Raw genomic sequence first — 20,089 nt, 5'->3', positions numbered from 1 at the left:
GAATTCAAATAAAGTAATTGAGAAAATGTAATATAATCTATAGCAACTGTTAATATCACCAAAAGAATAAAACAATATACTAGAATACCATTTTGATAAATAGCTACTACCCTCACCCCCAACCCCTGGCAACCACTGATCTGCTTTCTATCCCTACAAATTTTAACATTCTAGCATTCCATATAATTGAAATTACATATGGTCCCCAACTGACTTACAATGATTTGACTTACAATTTTCAACCTTACAATGGTGAGAAAGTGATATATGTAATAAATTACATAAACTATTCAAAATTTTATTATAAACTAGGCTTTATGTTAGGTGATTTCAACCAACTATGGGCTACTGTAAGTGTTCTAAGCACATTTAAGGTATCTAGGCTACACTATGCTTTTCGGCAGATTGGGTGTATTAAATGCATTTTTTACTTACCGGTATTTTCAGCTTACAATGTGATTAAAGGAACATAACCCCAGTATAGTCAAGAACCATCTGAATTATGTAGGCTTTTGTGTATAGATTCCTTCACTAAGCATAACGTTTTTATGAGTCATCACGTTATTGACTCCATCACTCGTTTGCTTCTTTATATTACAAAGTGTTATCCCGTTGTATGGATGTACCAGCATTTGTTTATCCGTTCACCAACTGATGGACATTTGGATTGTGTCCAGTGATTGGCTATGATGAATAAAGCAACTATGAACATTCAAGTACAGTTTTACCTTGTTTAATTAAGTTGCAATATTTTTTATATATATTCTGAATGAAAGTCCTTCTCAGTATAATTTTTTCTCCAGACTATGAATTTTTCATTTTTTTAAACATTGTCTTTTGAAAGCAAAAGTTCTTAATTTTGATGAAATCCATTTTCTTACGTTTATGTTTATGGATTGTGCTTTTGTGTCCTATCCAAGAAATCTTTGCTTAATCCAAGGTCCCAGATGTTTTCTCCTGGAAAGTTTTATAGAGCTTTAAAAGAATAAAAAAACACAAAACTATTCTATTTCTTATAATTTTTTATTTATTGATCGGAGAGAAGGGGGTTGGAGGGATTTGTCATTTCACTTATTAATTCATTCACTGGTTGCTTCTTGTGTATGTGCCCTGATTGGAGATGGAACCTGAAACCTTGGTATATTTGGGAAATGCTCTAACCAGCTGAGCAACCTGGCCAGGGCATATAGTTTTATATCTTAAATTTAGTTTTACTATCACTTAACATTTGTGCACGGTGAAAGTTAAAGATCAAGGTACATTCTTTTGTTGTTGTTAAGACTGTACTTTTCCTATTGAATTATCTTAGCATTTCTGTTAAAAATTAACTGACCTTATATTTGAGTCTATTTCTTGCCTATCCATCATGTTCCATTAATTTGTCTTGATTACAGTAGTTATACAATAATAACTGTTTTAATGAGATGTATAAGAACTCCAAAGTTCTTTTTCAAAGCTGTTTAGATTTTGAGGGAAACTTTGCATTTCTTTACGAATTTTAGAACCAGTTTGTCAATTTCTACCAAAAAAAAAAAAGCCTTCTGGGATTTTGACTGGAATGATGGTGAATGTATAGATTTATCTGGAGGGAACAGGCATAAAGATTGTATCTTCTAATCCATGAACATGATACACCTCTCACCTCGTTGGGTATTCTTTAATTTCTCTCAGTAATCTTTGGTAGTTTCTGGCATACAAATCTTGCCTGAATCTTGTTAAATCTGTCTCTAAATTTTCATATTTTTGTTATTGTAAATGGTAATTTTTATTTCAATTTCCCATTATTACTTGCTAATATAGAAATCATTAATTTTTCTATGTTCACCTTGATTCCTCCAACCTTGATAAAATTATTGATTCTAACAGCTTCCTTTTGGTAAATTTCTAAGGATTTTCTAAATAAATAATCATATTGCAGAGTCTGTTAAAGGACTATTGCATGCATGATATTTTTAAAATAATTTCTGTGAAAATGGCTGCTTTAAATTGTATTTACCTCATCATCCTATGCCATCTTAAGTACATTCAAAGTAGTAACTTATTATAAAAATCTCCGTTCAATATACAATTTTTATCACAAACCCACTTGTAAGCATAATAATGGACCTCCTCAAAGATATCCATGTTCCAATTCCTGGAATCTTTAAACATGTTACCTTCCACACAGGCCACTTTCTTTGCAAGTGTGCAACTTAAGGATCCTGAGATGATTTTACCTTTGATTATCCACATAAACCCAATGTAATAACAAGGACTTTTAAAAGAGCCAAATAAGGAGATGTAATAATGGAGGAAGGAAGGGGGAGGGCAGGGAAGGAAGGAAGGGAGAAGAGGGGAGGGCGGAGGGAGGGAGGAAAAAAAGGGAAAAAAGGGGACAGGGAGGGGTGGCAGGGAGAGATCTGAAGATGACACACTGAAGATGGAGGAAAGGGTTATGAGGCAAACATCACAGATGACTGACTACTCTACAAGCTGGAAAAGATGAGAAAATAGAATCTCCCCTAGTGCTTCCAGGAAGACTTTGATTTTAGCTCAGTTAACAGTCACTATGGATTTTAGAATTACAATTGTAACATGATAAACTTTATTGTTTTAGCCAATAAATTTGTGATCTATTATAGTAGCAGTAGAGAATTAATACACCAGTGACAATCATTTCACTTCAATATAATACTTTCTTGCTAGCATTTTGGCACCATGCACCCCACACCACAAGCAACTTTTAAGAGTAGAAATGCATGAACATCTAGACGAAACCAAAATTTTTATGAATTTTCTTATATTGGAAGATACAGCTATCTTACATATGATTTCCCACAGAATTTTCAAAATCCCTTCTATTTTGTTTTTAAGTTTGGGTTTGATGTGATCACTGGTCCTTGAAATGCACTCTTTACAAAAGATATTGACAGACTTCTGAAGGTCTATCATCAATCACCCCTAAAAGCAATTAATTGGATCTCTTGTGAAGTGCAGACCAAAAACTGTTGGGGTGGAGAATGAGGGGGAGCACAAGGGGGCACAGACAACAGAATCAATAAAAAACATTTAATTCACTCCTTTTGGACCCTCAAAATCCTCAAATTTCCTACTCAAAATATATGTGGGCATGAAATTAGCACATATTTCCAGTAACATCTTTCTAAGCTGTTTTATGTGAAATATTTTTCAAAATCACCTCTATATGGTACTATAGCCAAATGCCATTCAGGGGTAACATAACTACGTAATATCATAAGTAGAAAATACTGATATTGATAAATGTACATGGTGACTGAAAATTTAATAGGGCTACAGGTCTTTTCTTTAAATTGATTAATAAAATGGGGTTCTGGCTTTAGTAGCAAACTAGAAGAGGTGCTGTTTTCTTTGATTTTATTCTTCTCCGAGAAAGCATAAAGGGAAAAAGAAAGTTTCAAACACAAGAACTCCTGAACCTGTGAAGAATATTCCTGAGTTACATGATATGTTGAGAGAATTAAAGATAATACCATGTAAATTTTCTCAGCAATGAAAAACTTTTAAAAAGTATGCAGATTTTATCATAATCCAAAGTTCAATAAGAGACAAAAATAGAAACCCTCAATAACAGAATACTTTTAAAATTAACAACAGTAAATACTGACACCGAAGTGATGTAAGGCATGGGATTTAGAAAAGAATACAGATCACATCACAGTTGAAATAACTCTCTGCAGGAAGACACAATGAGGACAGGAACTGGTCACCACCAAGCACCACCAAGCAAGTCAGAGGCAAAGCTTGGACCCAAACCTAGCTTTACTAACTTAAGGTCAAGACAACGCTCTTTCAATTCTATGATGTTGTCTCTACAGTTTAAAAAGCTAGGGTAGATGACCAGTACCTGGCCTAAGGATGTAACTGCAGAAGTAGAAAGCAAAGTTACAAGGAAAACAATAAAACAAAAACCACTAAAGGATCTGTCAACAGATTCAATTTGTAGAATAAAGTTTAGTGATCAGAAAAAATATTCTATTTATATTAGTATTTTGAAGTCATGGGGGTTCTACTATTTAATGCAAAGAGATAAATTAAAACAAAGACACTGTCCACACTGGAGCACATTTGGTAATAATCTCTGAAAAATATATTAAGTCAGCTTGAAGAAGACAGTCTCTTCCCAAAAATAACCTTTTTTTCACAAAATTTCAACTGCAAAAGCATGTTTTATCTTTCATGCTACTACTGAACATGGTTAACAGCACTGACACTCAAACATAAGACTTCGTGAATTCAAATGCTGACTCTACAGTGCAGATTCCCACCTTCGTATCATCCCAATAAAATCAGAATTTCCTCTAATTCTCATACCGGCCCCTCTGGTCTGTACCTTTGATAGCAGGTTAGGTTCTAGAGCTAGATGAGATATACTGAGACTCCAACATGTCCTTTACAACATACTGGAGAAAAATATACATTATCAATTATGTTGGGGGGTCCCAAGACCACCCTCAAGTTCAGTAATTTGCAAAGATTACCCACAAGACTCACGATACAGTTGTACTCACAGCTATAATTTATTCCAGCAGAAGGATACAAAGCATAATCGGCAAAGGGAAAAGGTACATTGAAGTGAGATCCAGGAGAAAACAAGCACAAACATCCAGGTGTATCCAGCTTGAAACCTCTTCAAGCAGAGCTGCACAGGACTTGCTTAATTCTCCCAAAGGTGAGTTTTGACAAGTGTGAGATGTTGCCAGCCAATTAAGATCGTTAGAAACTCTGTGCCTCAGGCTTTTATTGCAGGGGGAGGGAGGGGGGCTGGTCACACAGGCACCCAAGCCTAGCACATATGCAAATTCCAGGCTCCCAGAGGAAAGCAGGTGTTCAGCATAAACTACAACTTTGTACAGTTTACATGATTTGAGTCTCATTATTTAGGGTGGTGAGACCCTCCCAAATTCAAGTTCTCTGATGCCAGCCAAGGGCCAGCCTTACAAGTCAGGGCTGCTTTCAATAGACCAGCAGATCCTTGGAGCACTGCCCTTATCTACTTGTTCCCTGCTTCATTCCCAGCTCCTAGAAAAGTGCCTACGGTCTGGTAACCATTAAAAATTTTTTTCTTTTACTGAAAAAATGTCTGGCTCTATCATTTTCTAGCTGTATAACCTTGGTAAAGTTACTTAAGTGCTGTGTGCCTGTTTACTTGTTTGTAAGATAGGATAATATTACCTATCTCAAAAGGTTGCTTTGATGATTAAATTAATTAATATATGCAAAGCATCCACAATAGTGCCTGGCAAGAAGGCACTATATAACTTATATGTATATATGTAATGTTTTAGTTGGGTGTTTTTTTTACTTCCAGCCTTAAAGTTCTACCTTCTCCAAGTCACCCTAAGTTCTATCATCACTAAATTTAATGAGTCTACACATAGATTAGAATTTCACTGATCATTGTTTCATGTCTATTGAGATCCCTAACTAGTTTGTGCACCATACCGCAAAACTTTTTGGCACACACAACAGTATCTGACATGATATCTAATTTTCATAGAAAATATTGATTTGCCAAAAAAAAAATTAAATGTCTCTTAAATCAACTCTTCATGGTGGTCGGAAGGTAAGGCAGGCAGTCAGTCAACACTTTTGATAATTACAACTTAAACAATATGGCCTCTAAGTTCCTTTGATCTTCTATTGAGAAATGGAAGGAAAAATGAGCTGACTGCATCCATTGAAAAAACTAGTAGTTGCCGTAGTAGCAGCAGCAGTAGTAGTACCACAGCAGCAGCAGGGTAACACTTGAGTTTATAAAGTATATGATTAGAATGTGAAATATTTGACTTTGCCTTAAAGACAGCATGGGTTCAGATCCTCATAGGGCAGTAAGGATTATGTATATATCTTTGACAGCAAGAATTAAGGAGATACACGTTTCCTTAATGAAATCAACCAATAAAAGAATATTTTAATCTTTAAAGAAAAAGACCTGAAAGAAAAAAAGGACAATATACACCCCAAGTTTTAAATTAATGAATCAGACACCTGTGGTTCCATCCCAGCTCTGACATATGGACTCTCTGCATAATCTTACCAGAACAAAAGACCAATTAGACTGAAGTTCAGCATTGTGAGGAACTTTTCGACGAATTATAATCACAAACCTTGGTTTACTGAATCTGTCCTACAAGCACCACCATCATAAACACCAGTTCCTCAAGGTGAACTTTTTAGTATAAATTACTTTAAAATAGGTTCATGTAAGAACTCTTAAATACCAAACACTTAAAAAATTATCTCCATCCTTACTGCTTGTACTCGACTCTGGTACTGGGTCTTTCAACCTCCATTTAACATTTCTACTACTATATTTGAAGAGGTTAGAAAACTAAAAGATTCCCTGGAAGGCAAGGTGTTGAACATAAGTCTGCAAATTTTTTGCACATGGAAGGCACAAGTGTGGCAAAGACTATCTTCCTACAGTAAAGGCAACTGACAACAATGTCTAATAGACATTGAACAGCTGCAATAACCATAGTCACAGTTCTCTCATCAGCTCACCACTTTCATGGGTGAGAAGCAACCACAGCAGTGGAGGTATTGGCAGCAATGGCAATACTGTGTGGACTGGAAATCAGTCCAGTGGCGGCTCCCTGACTTTTGTTCCTCCAGCCCTCTCAATGTTTTAAGAACCTTATTCCTTAAAATGACTAAAACAGTCATCCTGTTTCCTGCCCTATACCCTGACATTGAGTTCAAGACCTCTTATATCCTTGCTTGGGCTACTGTTCTAACTAGGTGACTTGCCTGCAATCTCTCACCGTTCTTCCTCTGACCTGCCTTCCCCAAATCTGACCATGCTTAAAGAAAACTTACCAAAAAAGGGGCAACATGAAAATCTCTTATGTTACTTTGTATACTTGTACCTTATGGGCTATGTCCTTTAATTCCCTCTCTGTCTGGCAAAATCCCACTACATCTTCAGAACCTAGCCCAAATAAGACTCCTGTGAATCTTCCCCAGAGAAGTCGCTCCACATGCCTATATGTATGCTCTCTTCCATATATCCTGCTGCCTACCCTTGGTTCTGTGCTCATTCACATTCAATCATTCAAAAGATATTTGCTGAGTTACATTTACCTATCTCATGTCATACATTGTGTGGAGGGGCTGGGGATAAAAGCCAAAAGCAGATGGAAAGATAGATGTAATCCAAAAGGATATAGACTGCCCAATAAATATCCAAAAATATTTAATTACAATTACTATTACTATAAGTGTTAATAAAAGATTCAGGGTGTGCTTACATGTGTTAAGTGGAAGCCTAACCTAATCTGGGAGGACCAGGGAGAATCATTTCCCCTAAAGGGACATTTAAGAAGAAACTGGAAGATAGGTAAAGCTAATCAGACAAATAATTATTAGTTTCCTAGGCACAAGGAACAGCTTGTACAAAGGCCTTGAGGCAGCACTCTAAGGAATATGAAGACAACCTATGGACAAGTCAGAATGCAAAGGAGACAGCAGCCCAAAATAAGTGGAAAGTTTTAGAATTCTTCATTTACGAAAATGCCACCCCCATTAAACAAACTCCTTGAGGTTTTACAAATTTTTCTAGCCACACAAGTCAATACGGTGCTTGACAGCATCCCCTCAGGTCAAGATATGCGGACTGAAAAAATGAGTGATCTGGGCAAGAAACTTAACGTCTCAATACAAGACCCATACAACAAAAATTATCTCCAGGGTTCAAAAACCTTGATTCTGACTACCCCAAAACTTTGGGCAAGAGACGCATTTTCATGCCAACTTATACATATCCAGAATCAAAGCTCGTACTACTGTGGACGAAAGTTAAAATACTACAAACTAAACAGTAAGTTGGCAAGGGGCTCTAAATCCTCATTGCTCCATACATAAAGTGCCACCAACTAATAAACAACAGAATTATGAATGAGGCCAGGGAGAGAAAGTGCAGCTCTCCATCTGCCTGTTCTTATTCTCCAGCTGATCAACAAATTTTGGTAAGAGTAGTATCAATAATAGGAAAATGGCACCTATGTCATCCGTTTCTCCTTCATTACTTACTAAAAACTATCAATTCAGGAAACACACATTGGTGACTCAGGAAGAAAATGTCAAAATCCAATTGACATACCTCTGCCAGCTATTTTAAATCAACAGAATATGGTAATCTTTAGCCCTAAACTTTCAGCTTTGGGCACATGTTCTCAAACAACAATGGGAGAAGCATTCCTTGCAAGAAAGTTAACCAGGACATAGCACCAAAATACATGAAAAGCTTGATGTAGAGTTTACTAGACAGTGAAGAAAACACCAATATACATATATACAGCATGAAATCTCTTTACAATAAATGAACTGTAGAATAAGACCCTAAACTTGTCTTTTAAAAGTACATTTAATCTGAATTTCAATTTTTTTTTTTGAAATTTTTTGGTATTTGAAATTTTTTATATTTGTCTGACAAATATAATAAAAAATACAAAATCACGTAACAAGCCAAGAATTCTACCAAAAAAGCTCATAAATGACTCAAAAACTTTACAAAGTACATCTGATTACATTAGTTGTTCAATCGTGTCAAATTTTTTGATTATTACAACCATGAATTCAAGTCTAATTAAAGCAGTAAGTGTCCTTAACTGTGATTTTTTTTTTCCTGGAAAGATCAAGATGAAACAGTGAAATACTTTAGAAGATCATTTTAAAATTATTCTAGATTTAGCAGCAACAACAACAAAAAAATAATGATCTTTCTAAATCATGGCTATGGAGTTCATGCCCTTTACATTGCAATCTTGAACTCTTGATACTGTTCTTGCCCACTTCCTCTACTTCTCAGAAACAAGCCTACAATCAAGACCAAACAAAAATAAAAAAAGACATTTATTCAATATATATTTACTGACCTCAGTGGCAATACAAATAGTAAGAAAACCTAATGCTCCCTATCCCTCAGGTCAAAGGAAATAAAACTTTTGTCCTACTGGGCTGGCCAAAAAGTCCATTACCTTTTTCCCACACGATGGCTCTAGTAATGCTTAGTTGTCTTTAACTTCATTTGAAACAATCTGGTTAGACTGTATTGTGACAGCTGCCATATCAGCATGCATTTAAAAAAAACTTATCAAAATAGGTGAGTTTTTATGCAGCCATTTTAATACTGAAGATGGAAAAAGATATGCAACATCTTCAGCATATTATGCTTTATCATTTCAAGAAAGGTAAAAATGCAACTGAAATGCAAAAAAAAAAAGATTTGCATAGCATATAGAGAAGATGCTGTGACTGATCAAACATGTCAAAAGTGGTTTGTGAAATTTCTTGGTACTATTGACATTCTGGACAAATAATTCTTTTGTAGGGCTGTCTTATGCATTGGAAGATGGTTAGCAGCACTCTTGGCCTCTACCCACTAGAAACCAATAGCAGGAGATAGCCAACATACTCAAAATATCCAAATAAATGAAGTTATTGGTGAAAATGAAAAAATCTTTCTCTTATTTTATGGAAAAAATGTAACAGACTTTTTGGCCAACCCAATAATTTGAGAAGTACATGATTCACCTCCCCCACCTCAAAAAAAAAAATGAATGAAAATGTTAACATGTGGTAAATGATGGCCTTAAAAAAAAAGAAAAACCTACCATTTTAGAAAGCATTTGTATAAAGTACTTTAGGGGGGGAAACCTGAACAAAATTATTTTTCAATTATTTCTATACATAAGTTACTGAAACATTATTTTTAATGATTTCATATTTACCAACATCTATACTGAACTATATAACTCATTACTTAAAATGCATACCATACAACCTCAACTTCTTTTTTTCTGGCCTTTGTAAGCCTCATTTTTCAGTGTTTTACTAGTGCAGTGATGAGTGAGCAAATGAGTCTCAATACAGAAAAGTATTCCCCCCAAAAAGCCACCCACATACTATTAGGTAAGCAAATATTACAATAATCCGGCATTTTCAACTCATCACCTGAAAGGTCATAGAATAAATACTAGGTTGGCTCAGTCAAGTTACTATACTGAAAAGTGCTAATAAAATGGTCTAGTTACAGCAATCCAGTACCTGCTACGGTAGTAAAGTAACTTGCTGATGCTGTGTGGCTTACTCTAATCAAACATCAACCTACTTAAATGTAACTCATTTATACAGTATTGTGGAGGAACCATAAAGCTTCAGGAAAGTTCTAAGTCAAAAAATAACAGAAATCTCAAATGACATTCCCAAAAACTGAGTAACCCCTGTTTTTGGAGAACTACCTGTTTTCTCACAGAATAAACAAGTAAACCAATTTACAAATAAGCAAGCTCTTTTCCTAACCACATTTAAAAATCGGAAACAATTTTCCCATGAGCTTAGTTATAAGACATTAAATATAAATCAGATATCCAAACCCAAAACATATAGACTAAAAATAGAATATTCATTCCAAAGGCTAAGGCCGAAAGCCCTCCAACTGAACAAACTAAAATTAGGGTTTTTTTCCTCTCTGGATCTTTAAAATGTACCTTCAACGTTTACGAAGCACACAAACCTATGTCCATATAATTTCCCATACTAGCTGGTCAGAGGCAATCTAATTATTAAAATCTTCAGGAACGTAAGGTCACTGTCCAAGAGACTCATGTAATGAAATTCCTGTTCATTCTGGCTAATAACCAGGCTAATAATAATAACAACTCCTCCCTAATTGTTTTCTTCAGTAAAACTACAACCCACCAAAAAGGACCACCATACTCTTTCTCAAGAAGCAGAAGCAAAATCCCTCTACAAAGCTGTTGGGTGGGCAAGCAGGCAGAGCTCCACCTGAGATAACCGAGCATCGGAGCCTGGAGGAGAATGAAGTTACCGGCGAAGGGAGGGTCGCGGACGGAGACTTACGGGTGGCCCCACCCACGAAGGCACCTGTGAGCTACGGCGGGAGAAGGGCATCCCTTTAACCCCAAGCACCGCCCGGGCCGGCGCCCGATTCCGCGCTCCTAGGCTTGCCCTGGCCCTGGCCCCGGCCCCGGTCCCGTACGGGGTCCGAGCTTCGCGACGGAGGCACTGGATCAACCCTCGGGGTCGTGTAGGAAAGGAGGCAGGGGCCAGGGACGGCACCCGTGGGCCTGACATTGCCGCCGCCACAGGGCGGAGGTAAAGGTCCATTCGAGCCCCGCGCCCGCCTTCCCGTCAGGACTGGGGCCGGCAGCGTCCGCTCGGGCTCCAGGCGCCGCGGCGACGGGAAGGTCACCGGCTGCAGGAGGCCCGGACCAGGGGCGGCGACGACCGCGCTACCTTTGGCCTCGCAGTCGGCGCAGTACTTGTTGTCCTCCTCCCTCAGCAGCTTGGACAGGATGAGCTGGTGCTGCTCGTTCAGCTTCTGAGCCTTCTCCCGGCAGGAGCGCGTCGCCATCTCGGCAGCGGGGCGGAGAGCCCGGGACAGCTACGGCAGCGGCGGGTGCGGGTAGGAGCCGGGCTGGATAAACGCACCTGGAGCCGCCGGGGCCGCGGGTAGATTCAGCCTCAGGAAGCGACGGCGGCGGCAGCAGGAGCGGCGGCGGAGGTGGTGGCAGCGCCGACGTGTCCCACCTCCTCGCCGGGCCGGCCCCGCACGCACCGCCGAGCCGGCGAGACGGGGGAGGTGGAGCGGGGAGGGATGGGGCCGTGGCTTCCGGGTGGCGCCGCAGGAAGGAACCAAGACGCCGGGCGCGCCACGCATGCGCTGAGCTTCCTCGGAAGCCGGCCAGCCCAATGTTTTTGCTCAAAGCCCTTAGCCCCAGATGATTTCAGGAAAGTATCTTGCACTGCCCGCTGTGGGCTTCCCTATTTTTGAGGTGAAACTGTCGTTGAGGACCTCTGTAAAACCCTGTAAGGAAAGATCCTTTACAGAGAGGCGACTTTCACTTGCTTTCTTGACTTTGCTCTTTCTGGCATAGTACTGGAAATGCAGAAATGAAAGTGACTGCGTGGATTTGTTTATTCATTTGACGTTTATTCACCTGCATTTTTTAAACAGGTACCACCCTAGAAGCTAGAGACATGAGTAGACTAAAATAAAACAGCCTCTTCTAGTGACATGCATTGAGGACTAATCTTTAATGAGTAATTATTCTGTTCCATGAACGATTAACTCATTTAAGCCCAATCACAACCCTGTAATATTATCGTTATTATACAGATAGGAAAATGAGGCATGGCGTTTAGTTACTTCCCCTGGTTACAGAGCTTCTCATTGGAGGAGTTGTGATCCAAATCCAAAGTAGTCTAACTGCGGAGTGTAAAATATTTGGCAATAAGGCCTTCCATATGGAGCGGAATGTGTGCTCAAGTTGCCAAATGCTGGGCAGTATCACCTTAACAAGAAGCTGTATAAACAGTGGCCTTTAGTTCATCAAAAGGAAAACTAGGGAAAGGAGACACTTTTGATTGAACCCCAGAGTGCCCCAGTCCAGGCTCATGGGATTTGAACCCTGGGAGAGGCAATCTGAATGTTTTGGCATGTTGTATCTTACTAGCAATTTCTAATAATAGGGTTTACGTAATTAGGATAAACATGGTCCTTGCCTGTGGTGGGGCAGATACTAATACAGGTAATGAGCAAGAGTCTGTGTCTCATACTTTTTTTATAGAGCCAGTTCCTAGCCTAGGCCCTGTGTAAAGGTGACCCTCCTGCTCACCTAGCCCTATTTTTGACACAGGGACTCAAAAATGTTTGTGGAATTAAAGTGAATTGTAATGACAGTGAAGATGCTTAGTTATTGCATAAATTACAGCTTAAACTGCATCATTCTGACAAATAGTAACTAGGTGGATATCAGGGTGAGTTTCAATAAACAGAAAAAAAAAGTGGGAGATAGAACTTTCAAGCCACATCCCGAAGACCAGCTTGATATAGATGGGGACCTAGAGAGGGAACTTTTGAGCAAGAACAGCACGCACAAAACACAATGACTTCAAGTAGCTTGGAAAACAGGCGAAAGAACAGGGGTACTACTTAGGACAAGTGAAAGTTAAGGCTGAATAAGTCAAGTCCATCAGAATTAAAGAAGACTTGGAGAACCAGAGAAAGCAGTCTGACTTTGATGCAGTTAATGATAAAAAGAAAACCCGTGGATTCTTCCACTAGAATAATAGCATAAAAAAGAAAAAATCATCTTTTGGGACAGTTAGTCCAGCAGTAACCAGTTAACAAACACCATTTCTGAATGTTTTCCCCAAAAAAATTCTTAGCACTGCAAGAATTCAGAAAAAAACAGAAGACAGGCTTACTACCAACAAATGATCTACATGATGGATTGAAGGGTCAGAGCAATGCCTAATAGACATACAGGCACACCACATATGTGCTTTACATTTTTTCTAGTAGCCACATTTAGATATTAAAAAGCAGGTGAGATTAATAGTACATTGTATTTAATCCAGTGTATCCAAAATATCATTTAAATATGTAAGTAATACAGAAAATCATTAGTGAAATATTTTACATTGTTTTCATATTGTCTTCAAAATCCAGGGTGTGTTTGACATTCACACCTAATTTTAACTTCAACTAGCTGCATTTGGAGTGCTCAATAGGCACGTGTTTAGTGGCTTTGTTATTGAACATTGTCGCTATAGATTGTCAACCTAGAAGCTATTAAAAAAATCTGAATTGATTTTTTTTTTTGATTCCTAGTAGGAATGTAACGGGAAGAGCAGAAAAGAAGACACTGATACCAAAACCATCTTGGGAAGAAAATAACATTGCATTCATTTACCAATATTTACTAGACGCTTCCTCTTCGGTCCTCTGATAATCAGAAGCTTACATATCTTACAGTCTAGTAGAGATACAAAAATGTCAACAGAAAAATTAATAGCCATACTGTATATATAGTCTATAGCACTTATAAAGTGCACTGGGGGTTGAATATGTGGTAACAGAAGGAGACTAGACTTTGGGTGGTAAGCACATAATGTAATAGATATGATGTATTTTAAAATTGTACACTTAAAATTATGTAATATAATTAACTAATGTCATCACAACAAACTTAATTAAAAAATAAAGTGTCTTTGAAGCAAAAGGAAGAGAACATCAGTAGCCTGGAAAAATCAGGGAAGGCTTCAATGAGTATGTGCTGCTTAAACTTGTTTTAGCAGATGTAGGAATGTTTCAAATGAATAGCGGTGAAGGGAAGGAAGAGGAATAGCTTGAAAAAAATTGTATGGACTTCTGAAAGTACATAGTTATGTGCTGGAAGTAGTGAGAATAAGAGGCAACAGGAACCTAGAATGTACATGGAGAACAGGTAGGTAGGAAGGGAAACAAAGTGGAGAGGTAAATTGGTGCCAGGAGGCTAAGAGCTTTGTAGCCAAACTGCATAGTTTGAATTTTAATCCATCGGTATAGAGAGCCAACAGAAGCTTTTACACAGAGACAAGACCTAATTAGCTTTGTTTTCTGAAACCATAGTGCCAGGCTGGAAAACGGGTAGGAAAATGTTATCAGGGAAACAGATTACAGACAGTGCTATTGTAATAACAACCCAAATAAGATATGCTAAAGGCCTATTTTAAGCCAGTAACATACAGTTTGGAAGAGACAGAATCAAATGATGTTTTAAAATTAGAAGCAGTATGATTTGGCAGCTGACTGTATATGGGGGTTGAGTTAAAGGAGGTGAGAATAACACCAAGGTTTCTAAGTTAGGAGTCAGGTAAATGGTGATGCCATTAATCCAGATCAAGAATAGAAGGGACAGTACAGATTTGGGGTCAGAGGACAAAAGGTGTTTGAGGACATGTTAAGTTTAAGGTGTTTATAGGACATTCAGTTCCATATGTCTAATAAGATAATTGTCTATAGTGCTGGTGAAAGTCATTTGTGAACCATTTACTTTTAAATGGTCATAGAAGCCATTGGATAGATGATAATCCTCTAGAGAAAGCATATAGACTAAAAAGAGAAGAATCCCAAGCACAAAAATCTAGGAATTGCCAGCTAAATGAGGAATGGACAGAGAAAGGTGAACCATTGAAAAGCGAGGTGAATTATGGCCAGGAAAAGAACCAGAAACGATGGGAGGATCAGTTTCTGAGAAGTGAAGGTGAACACTGATGCCAACTCCTCAAAAAAAAAATCAGTTATTTCAGTTCTAGTCAACACATACAGCATATAGTCGTGGGCTCACTGTTTTCCTTTACAACTGGCCTTTAGCCCAGAAACAAGAAAAGTGAAATCATCTGGTGAGGCTTCCCAGGGACTGCAGTTATCTGGTATTTCAGTAAAAATGTTGAGGGAAGGATGGGGATGGTTTGGAAATGGGGAGGGGGGGTGGAGGGAAGAAGAAAGGAAGGAAGGAATAAAGAAGCAAAGAAACAAAGGGTAAGTATAAGGATAAGAAGCACTGTTAGGGTTAACTGTGGGATGTACGGAAAGGGAGATGTCAAGAGTGTGTGCAGGAGAGGTAAAGCCAGAGCAGCTAAATGACTACTGGTTCCTTTGAGGCCAGAAGGGATTTGGTATCCTTAGGAAATGGATGAAAACAACTAAAAAGGGAACCTAGTGACCTAGAGTACCTACCTCTCAGAGGGAAGTAGTAACTTCTGATGAGGTCCAGGTATCAAAGTGTGTATAGATTCTTGAAAGCTGGGGAGTGAGGTTGAAGGTCTGTTTCTACAGATTCTTAGAGAGGTGAGGGTCCTTTCAACTCAAATTCTGTTTCCAGTTGGAAGAAAAAGATGAGAAACAGGTTTAGAGGGTTATATCACAATGAAGCCAGTATACCACAGAGGACAAAGAAAAAGAGGAAAAGTCGGGGAGCGGGGACATAAAGAAAAAGTATGGGTGAAGTGAAATGGACAAGAGTAACCGTGTGCGGGTAGGGGTAGGATGTCTGTTGAGAGCACTAGGTATGGACAACTGTGAGAATGGGGGTAGCAGTCATGAGAACCACTGATTTTTAATCTCATTCTATGAGTTAATAATCCTCACACACCGACTCTTTGAGGTAAACCATATCATACCCATTATTTGTGTTAGGAAGCATCAGCCAGAAGGGGCTAACTCATGTTGAGTAACATAACCCCAAAATCTTAATAACTTCAAAAAAATAGAAGTTTAATTCTCGGCCATACTGCATGTTCCTTAGGGTGGTAAGGATTCTGTTCCATGTTGCCCTTTCTCAAGGACCAGAATGACAGAGTTTCTGTCATGTTTCAGGGAAAAGGCAACAAAGTGAGTCTCTTACAGGCTTCTCCTCCAGAATGACACGTCTACTTCAAAACTCAATCCATTGTCAAAACAAGTGCATTTTATGTCCTAATATCAAGGGAACCAGAAATGTAACCCTACCATGTACCTAGAAAGACAAATGTAAATATTGCTGAACAGCACAGAAACGGGCTCAGAGATGAGTACTTTGTTGAAAGCAGCCTCGATACTAAATAATATATCTGGTATTTGAGGTTAGATATTTTTGGCATTAAAGGCCCTGCTCTTTTCCATGAGCCATGCTACTGCCTGGCATGGAAAACAGTAGAACAAGTTAGATCCAGCAATGACAAGAATTAGAGGAAGTCTACGTGTTTTGAGGCAAGAGGAACACAAACATGGAGATAGGTAGACAGCACACACACCAAAAAGAGAAAACCCAGGGAAGACCCAGATTTTATTTTTCTGTTGTTTTTAAAAGTTACAGGGAAAGTTAGCATGTCTGTGGTTCCTAAAGACTCTGCTCCACTGGTGTGGGGAGCATTCCTTTGATCGATGCTTAGATACCAGTGGGCTCCCCTCAGCGTGGGCAGAGTGTGGTCTTTGTTGCGGATGTGTGACTTTCACATACTTCTTTCCCACCCTCTTTCAGAAGTGACTTATTTCCAACTATACAGTATTGAACAAGAATGTATTATATAAGATCCCATGTCATATGGCTTAATGGAGGAAAACATGACTTCCAAATTATATAGCCTCATATGTTTACCCCCACTGCAGAAACACTGAAATTTTTTTTAGGAGTCATGTGGGAAACCAGTGTCCTCAGTCACAAAAACCTGAGACAAGGAAACAGAAGAATACACTCAACGTCTACAGTGCTTTGCTGGAGATAGAATAACCAACATACATGTGTATCTGAAGGCAGATGCCTGGTGAAACCCCAGGGGAGTAGCCCATTCTCAAGTTTGCGCTTTAGCAACTCTAGGCTTTATTCTTTCAAACATTTTGTTGAAGCAGAAATAGACAATTCTTAAGAAAAATTTCCCGAACCTGCCCCTTCCCATTATCCTCTACACTCCCAACCCACCAGTCTTTTCATAAGAATATTGACTCTTCCTTCCATTCATGTATTCACCTCAACAATATATTTTTAGTTCCTTCTATGTTTTTGATACTGTGCTAGGCACTAGAGATAAAAATTAGTGAACAAAACAATCATAGTCCATCCTTCATTTCTATAATGGTTCATTGTCTATATTCATACATCAGGTTCTTTCACTGTCTCCTTGTCTGAGATTTCCAGAACCCTCACCACTAACACACATGGCAAACCCTTAAGAAATACTGGGTTGGCCAAATAGTCCATTACATTTTTTCCATACGATGGCTCTAGTAGTGCTCAGTCATGTTTAACTTCATGTGAAAAAATTTTGTTAGATCGTATTGTAACAGCTGTCATAACAGCGTGCATTTTTAAAAAACATCACAATAGGTGAATTTTTGTGTAGCCATTTTAATATTGGAGATAGAGGGAAAAAGCAACATTTTGGTGTGTTATGCTTTATTATTTCAAGAAAGGTAAAAATACAACTGAAACGCAAAGAAAGGATTTGTTCAATGTATGGAGAAGGCGCTGTGACTGATCAAACACATCAAGAGTGGTTTGTGGAGTTTCTTGGTACTATTGAGATTTTGGCCAAATGATTCTTTGATTTGGGCTGTCTTATGCACTGGAAGATGTTTAGCAGTGTCCCTGGCCTCTACCACCAGAAGCCAATAGTGGGAGACAGCCAACATACTCAAAATATCCAAATCAATAAAATTATTGGTGAAAATGAAAAAAAATGCTTCTTTTATTTTATGGAAAAAGTGTAATGACTTCCTGGCCAACCCAATATTTGCAGAATGAATGAATGAGCAAATAAAATTAAACATAGGAACTCCTATGTGCAAACATGCAGTTTCTACAAACAAAATTAAGAAACATTATTTATAAGCAATTTTAAAAAATGGGAATCTAATGCACAAAACCTCTGTTTATATCACTGCAAACTCACTACTGATCCTGGTCAAGTCATATTTTATTTACTGTTATCCCTTTTCCCTATTTAATAGTAGATTTCCCAGAGTTTCTGCATCTCAATTTAGAAAAAAAATTCTGATCAGAAATATACAGTCAACATCAAGATTTAAAACAATAATAACAACAAAATTAACCTGGAATGGGTTCTAATCAAGGGCACTGTGCTTTCACTAATTTGGCCTTTTTAGCAGTAACATAATTTAACTCAGTCAAGCCCCATTATTTGAGAGAAGACTGAAAAATAAGTGAATAAAGGCAATTCCATCCTGCTTAATCAGGGAACATACATTCAAGTTGAAAGACACATGTTCTGCCTTTTTAAGGGTGTAGTGGGCATTATTGTTTTTACCTCCCCAGAATCATCCCCCCTTCTCGAGCAGCAGTGCCCTATTTTTTCTCTGTTGAATCCAGCTTTAAAGGAGGAACTCTCAACCAAGGTCCCTGTATTTTCCCTGGCCATGTGACTAAATTAGGCCACTTAGGTACTTTCCTTTTGAAAGCTGAACTTGAGAGGAATAACACAAAGACAGAAATAGCTGGAGATCCGACTTCCATAGGGAAGTCTATTCATCTTTTTGATCCTGTTCCCTTGATCCTCACAGCTGCTCTAGTTCCTGTCCCTTTTGAAGACTAGCTCTTTAGCATTACCTTAGCTTCTTTGACTTACCCCACTAAGTCTTCCAATGCATTCTTCTTTTGTCTGTTAGATATCTAAAAATCAAACTAAAACTTATTTATGCACAGCACCAAAATTTTTGATAATGAGCCTTGTATCATTTGATGTTGGTTGAGGGGGCATATTCTCAAAGAACTTAGCTTCCTTTCCTAGTCTTTAAAGCCATCTATCTATTTCCTTTCTTCTAGGACTTTGAGGTTGGGAAGCCTTGCTGAGATGAGACATTTTACATATGAGATTTTCTGCCATTCTCATTCTTGACATTTTTACCACAACAGTGCATATCATCTTAGTAGTTTTAAACTAAAAGTAATATCATTTTAGGAGAAAAGGGGAAAGGAAATAGGCATAAGTTTGTCTTAAATTGCTTTAAAATTTTTTAAATATGTTTTAAAATCTAGGATGGGCCCCAGATGCCCTGACTAAAAAAGAAAAAATTGAAAATCAGACTTTATTAAAATTAAAAATTTTTACTCTTCAAAAGACAACATTAAGAAAATAAAAAGGTATCATATACCTTAAACTTATGCAATGTTATGTGTCAATTATACCTCAAAAAAGCTGTGGGGGGAAGGAAATACAAAATTTGGAAAATATATTTAAGAAAATGAAAAGGCAAGCTATAGATTTTGAGAAAGTAATTTTAAAACATTATGAATACAAAATACTTGTTTAGGGAATATATAAAGAACTCCTGCAAATCAATAATAGAAAGAAATAACCTGCCCTGGCCGAGTAGCTCAGCTGTGTAGAGCATCATCCCTGATGGGGGCACATAGAAGAATCAACCGATGAATACATAAAAAAGTAGAACAACAAACGTCTCTCTCTCTCCGCCCCCTCTTTCTCTCCCTGTCTCTCTCCTTTCTCTCTAAAATCAATTTAAAAAAAAGAAATGAAAAAAGAAGTAACTCCCTTCTCTAATCCTACAGCAACAGCAGCATTTGTCTAATTCTAATCTAAAACTCCCCAAAAAGCCTCCTTAGATTGTTCTTGCCTTCATGGATCAGTTCTGCCTATAAATTCCTATTGACCTAACAATTACACCAAACAGTTTTGAACTTAAGTGTGTGTGTGTTTATATATATCTATACACACACACACACACACACACACACACACAGAGTTGGCTTTACACTAAATATAC

The 20,089-nt window shown here is 38.1% G+C and overlaps 1 protein-coding gene across 5 annotated transcripts in view; it reads right to left on the bottom strand.

Moving 5' to 3' along the window:
- Positions 1-11,627, bottom strand: part of SMAP1 (small ArfGAP 1) — a 155,300-nt gene extending 143,673 nt beyond the window's left edge. For 4 of the 5 annotated variants that reach the window (XM_054569563.1, XM_054569564.1, XM_054569565.1 and 1 more), the window contains exon 1: positions 11,281-11,627. In XM_054569563.1, the coding sequence (XP_054425538.1) occupies positions 11,281-11,398 (118 nt within the window). In that variant the 5' untranslated portion in view covers positions 11,399-11,627. The remainder of the gene's footprint in view (positions 1-11,280) is intronic. The other variant, XM_054569567.1, reaches the window with a different exon arrangement.
- Between the last annotated feature and the right edge of the window lie 8,462 nt (positions 11,628-20,089).

This window comes from Pteronotus mesoamericanus, unplaced genomic scaffold (assembly GCF_021234165.1).
Source record: "Pteronotus mesoamericanus isolate MK-2021 breed Mesoamerican mustached bat unplaced genomic scaffold, CSHL_Meso_final contig_20, whole genome shotgun sequence".
Classification (NCBI taxonomy): domain Eukaryota; kingdom Metazoa; phylum Chordata; class Mammalia; order Chiroptera; family Mormoopidae; genus Pteronotus; species Pteronotus mesoamericanus.
Note: the sequence above shows the minus strand (reverse complement) of the source record. Positions and strands in the feature narration are given on the sequence as shown.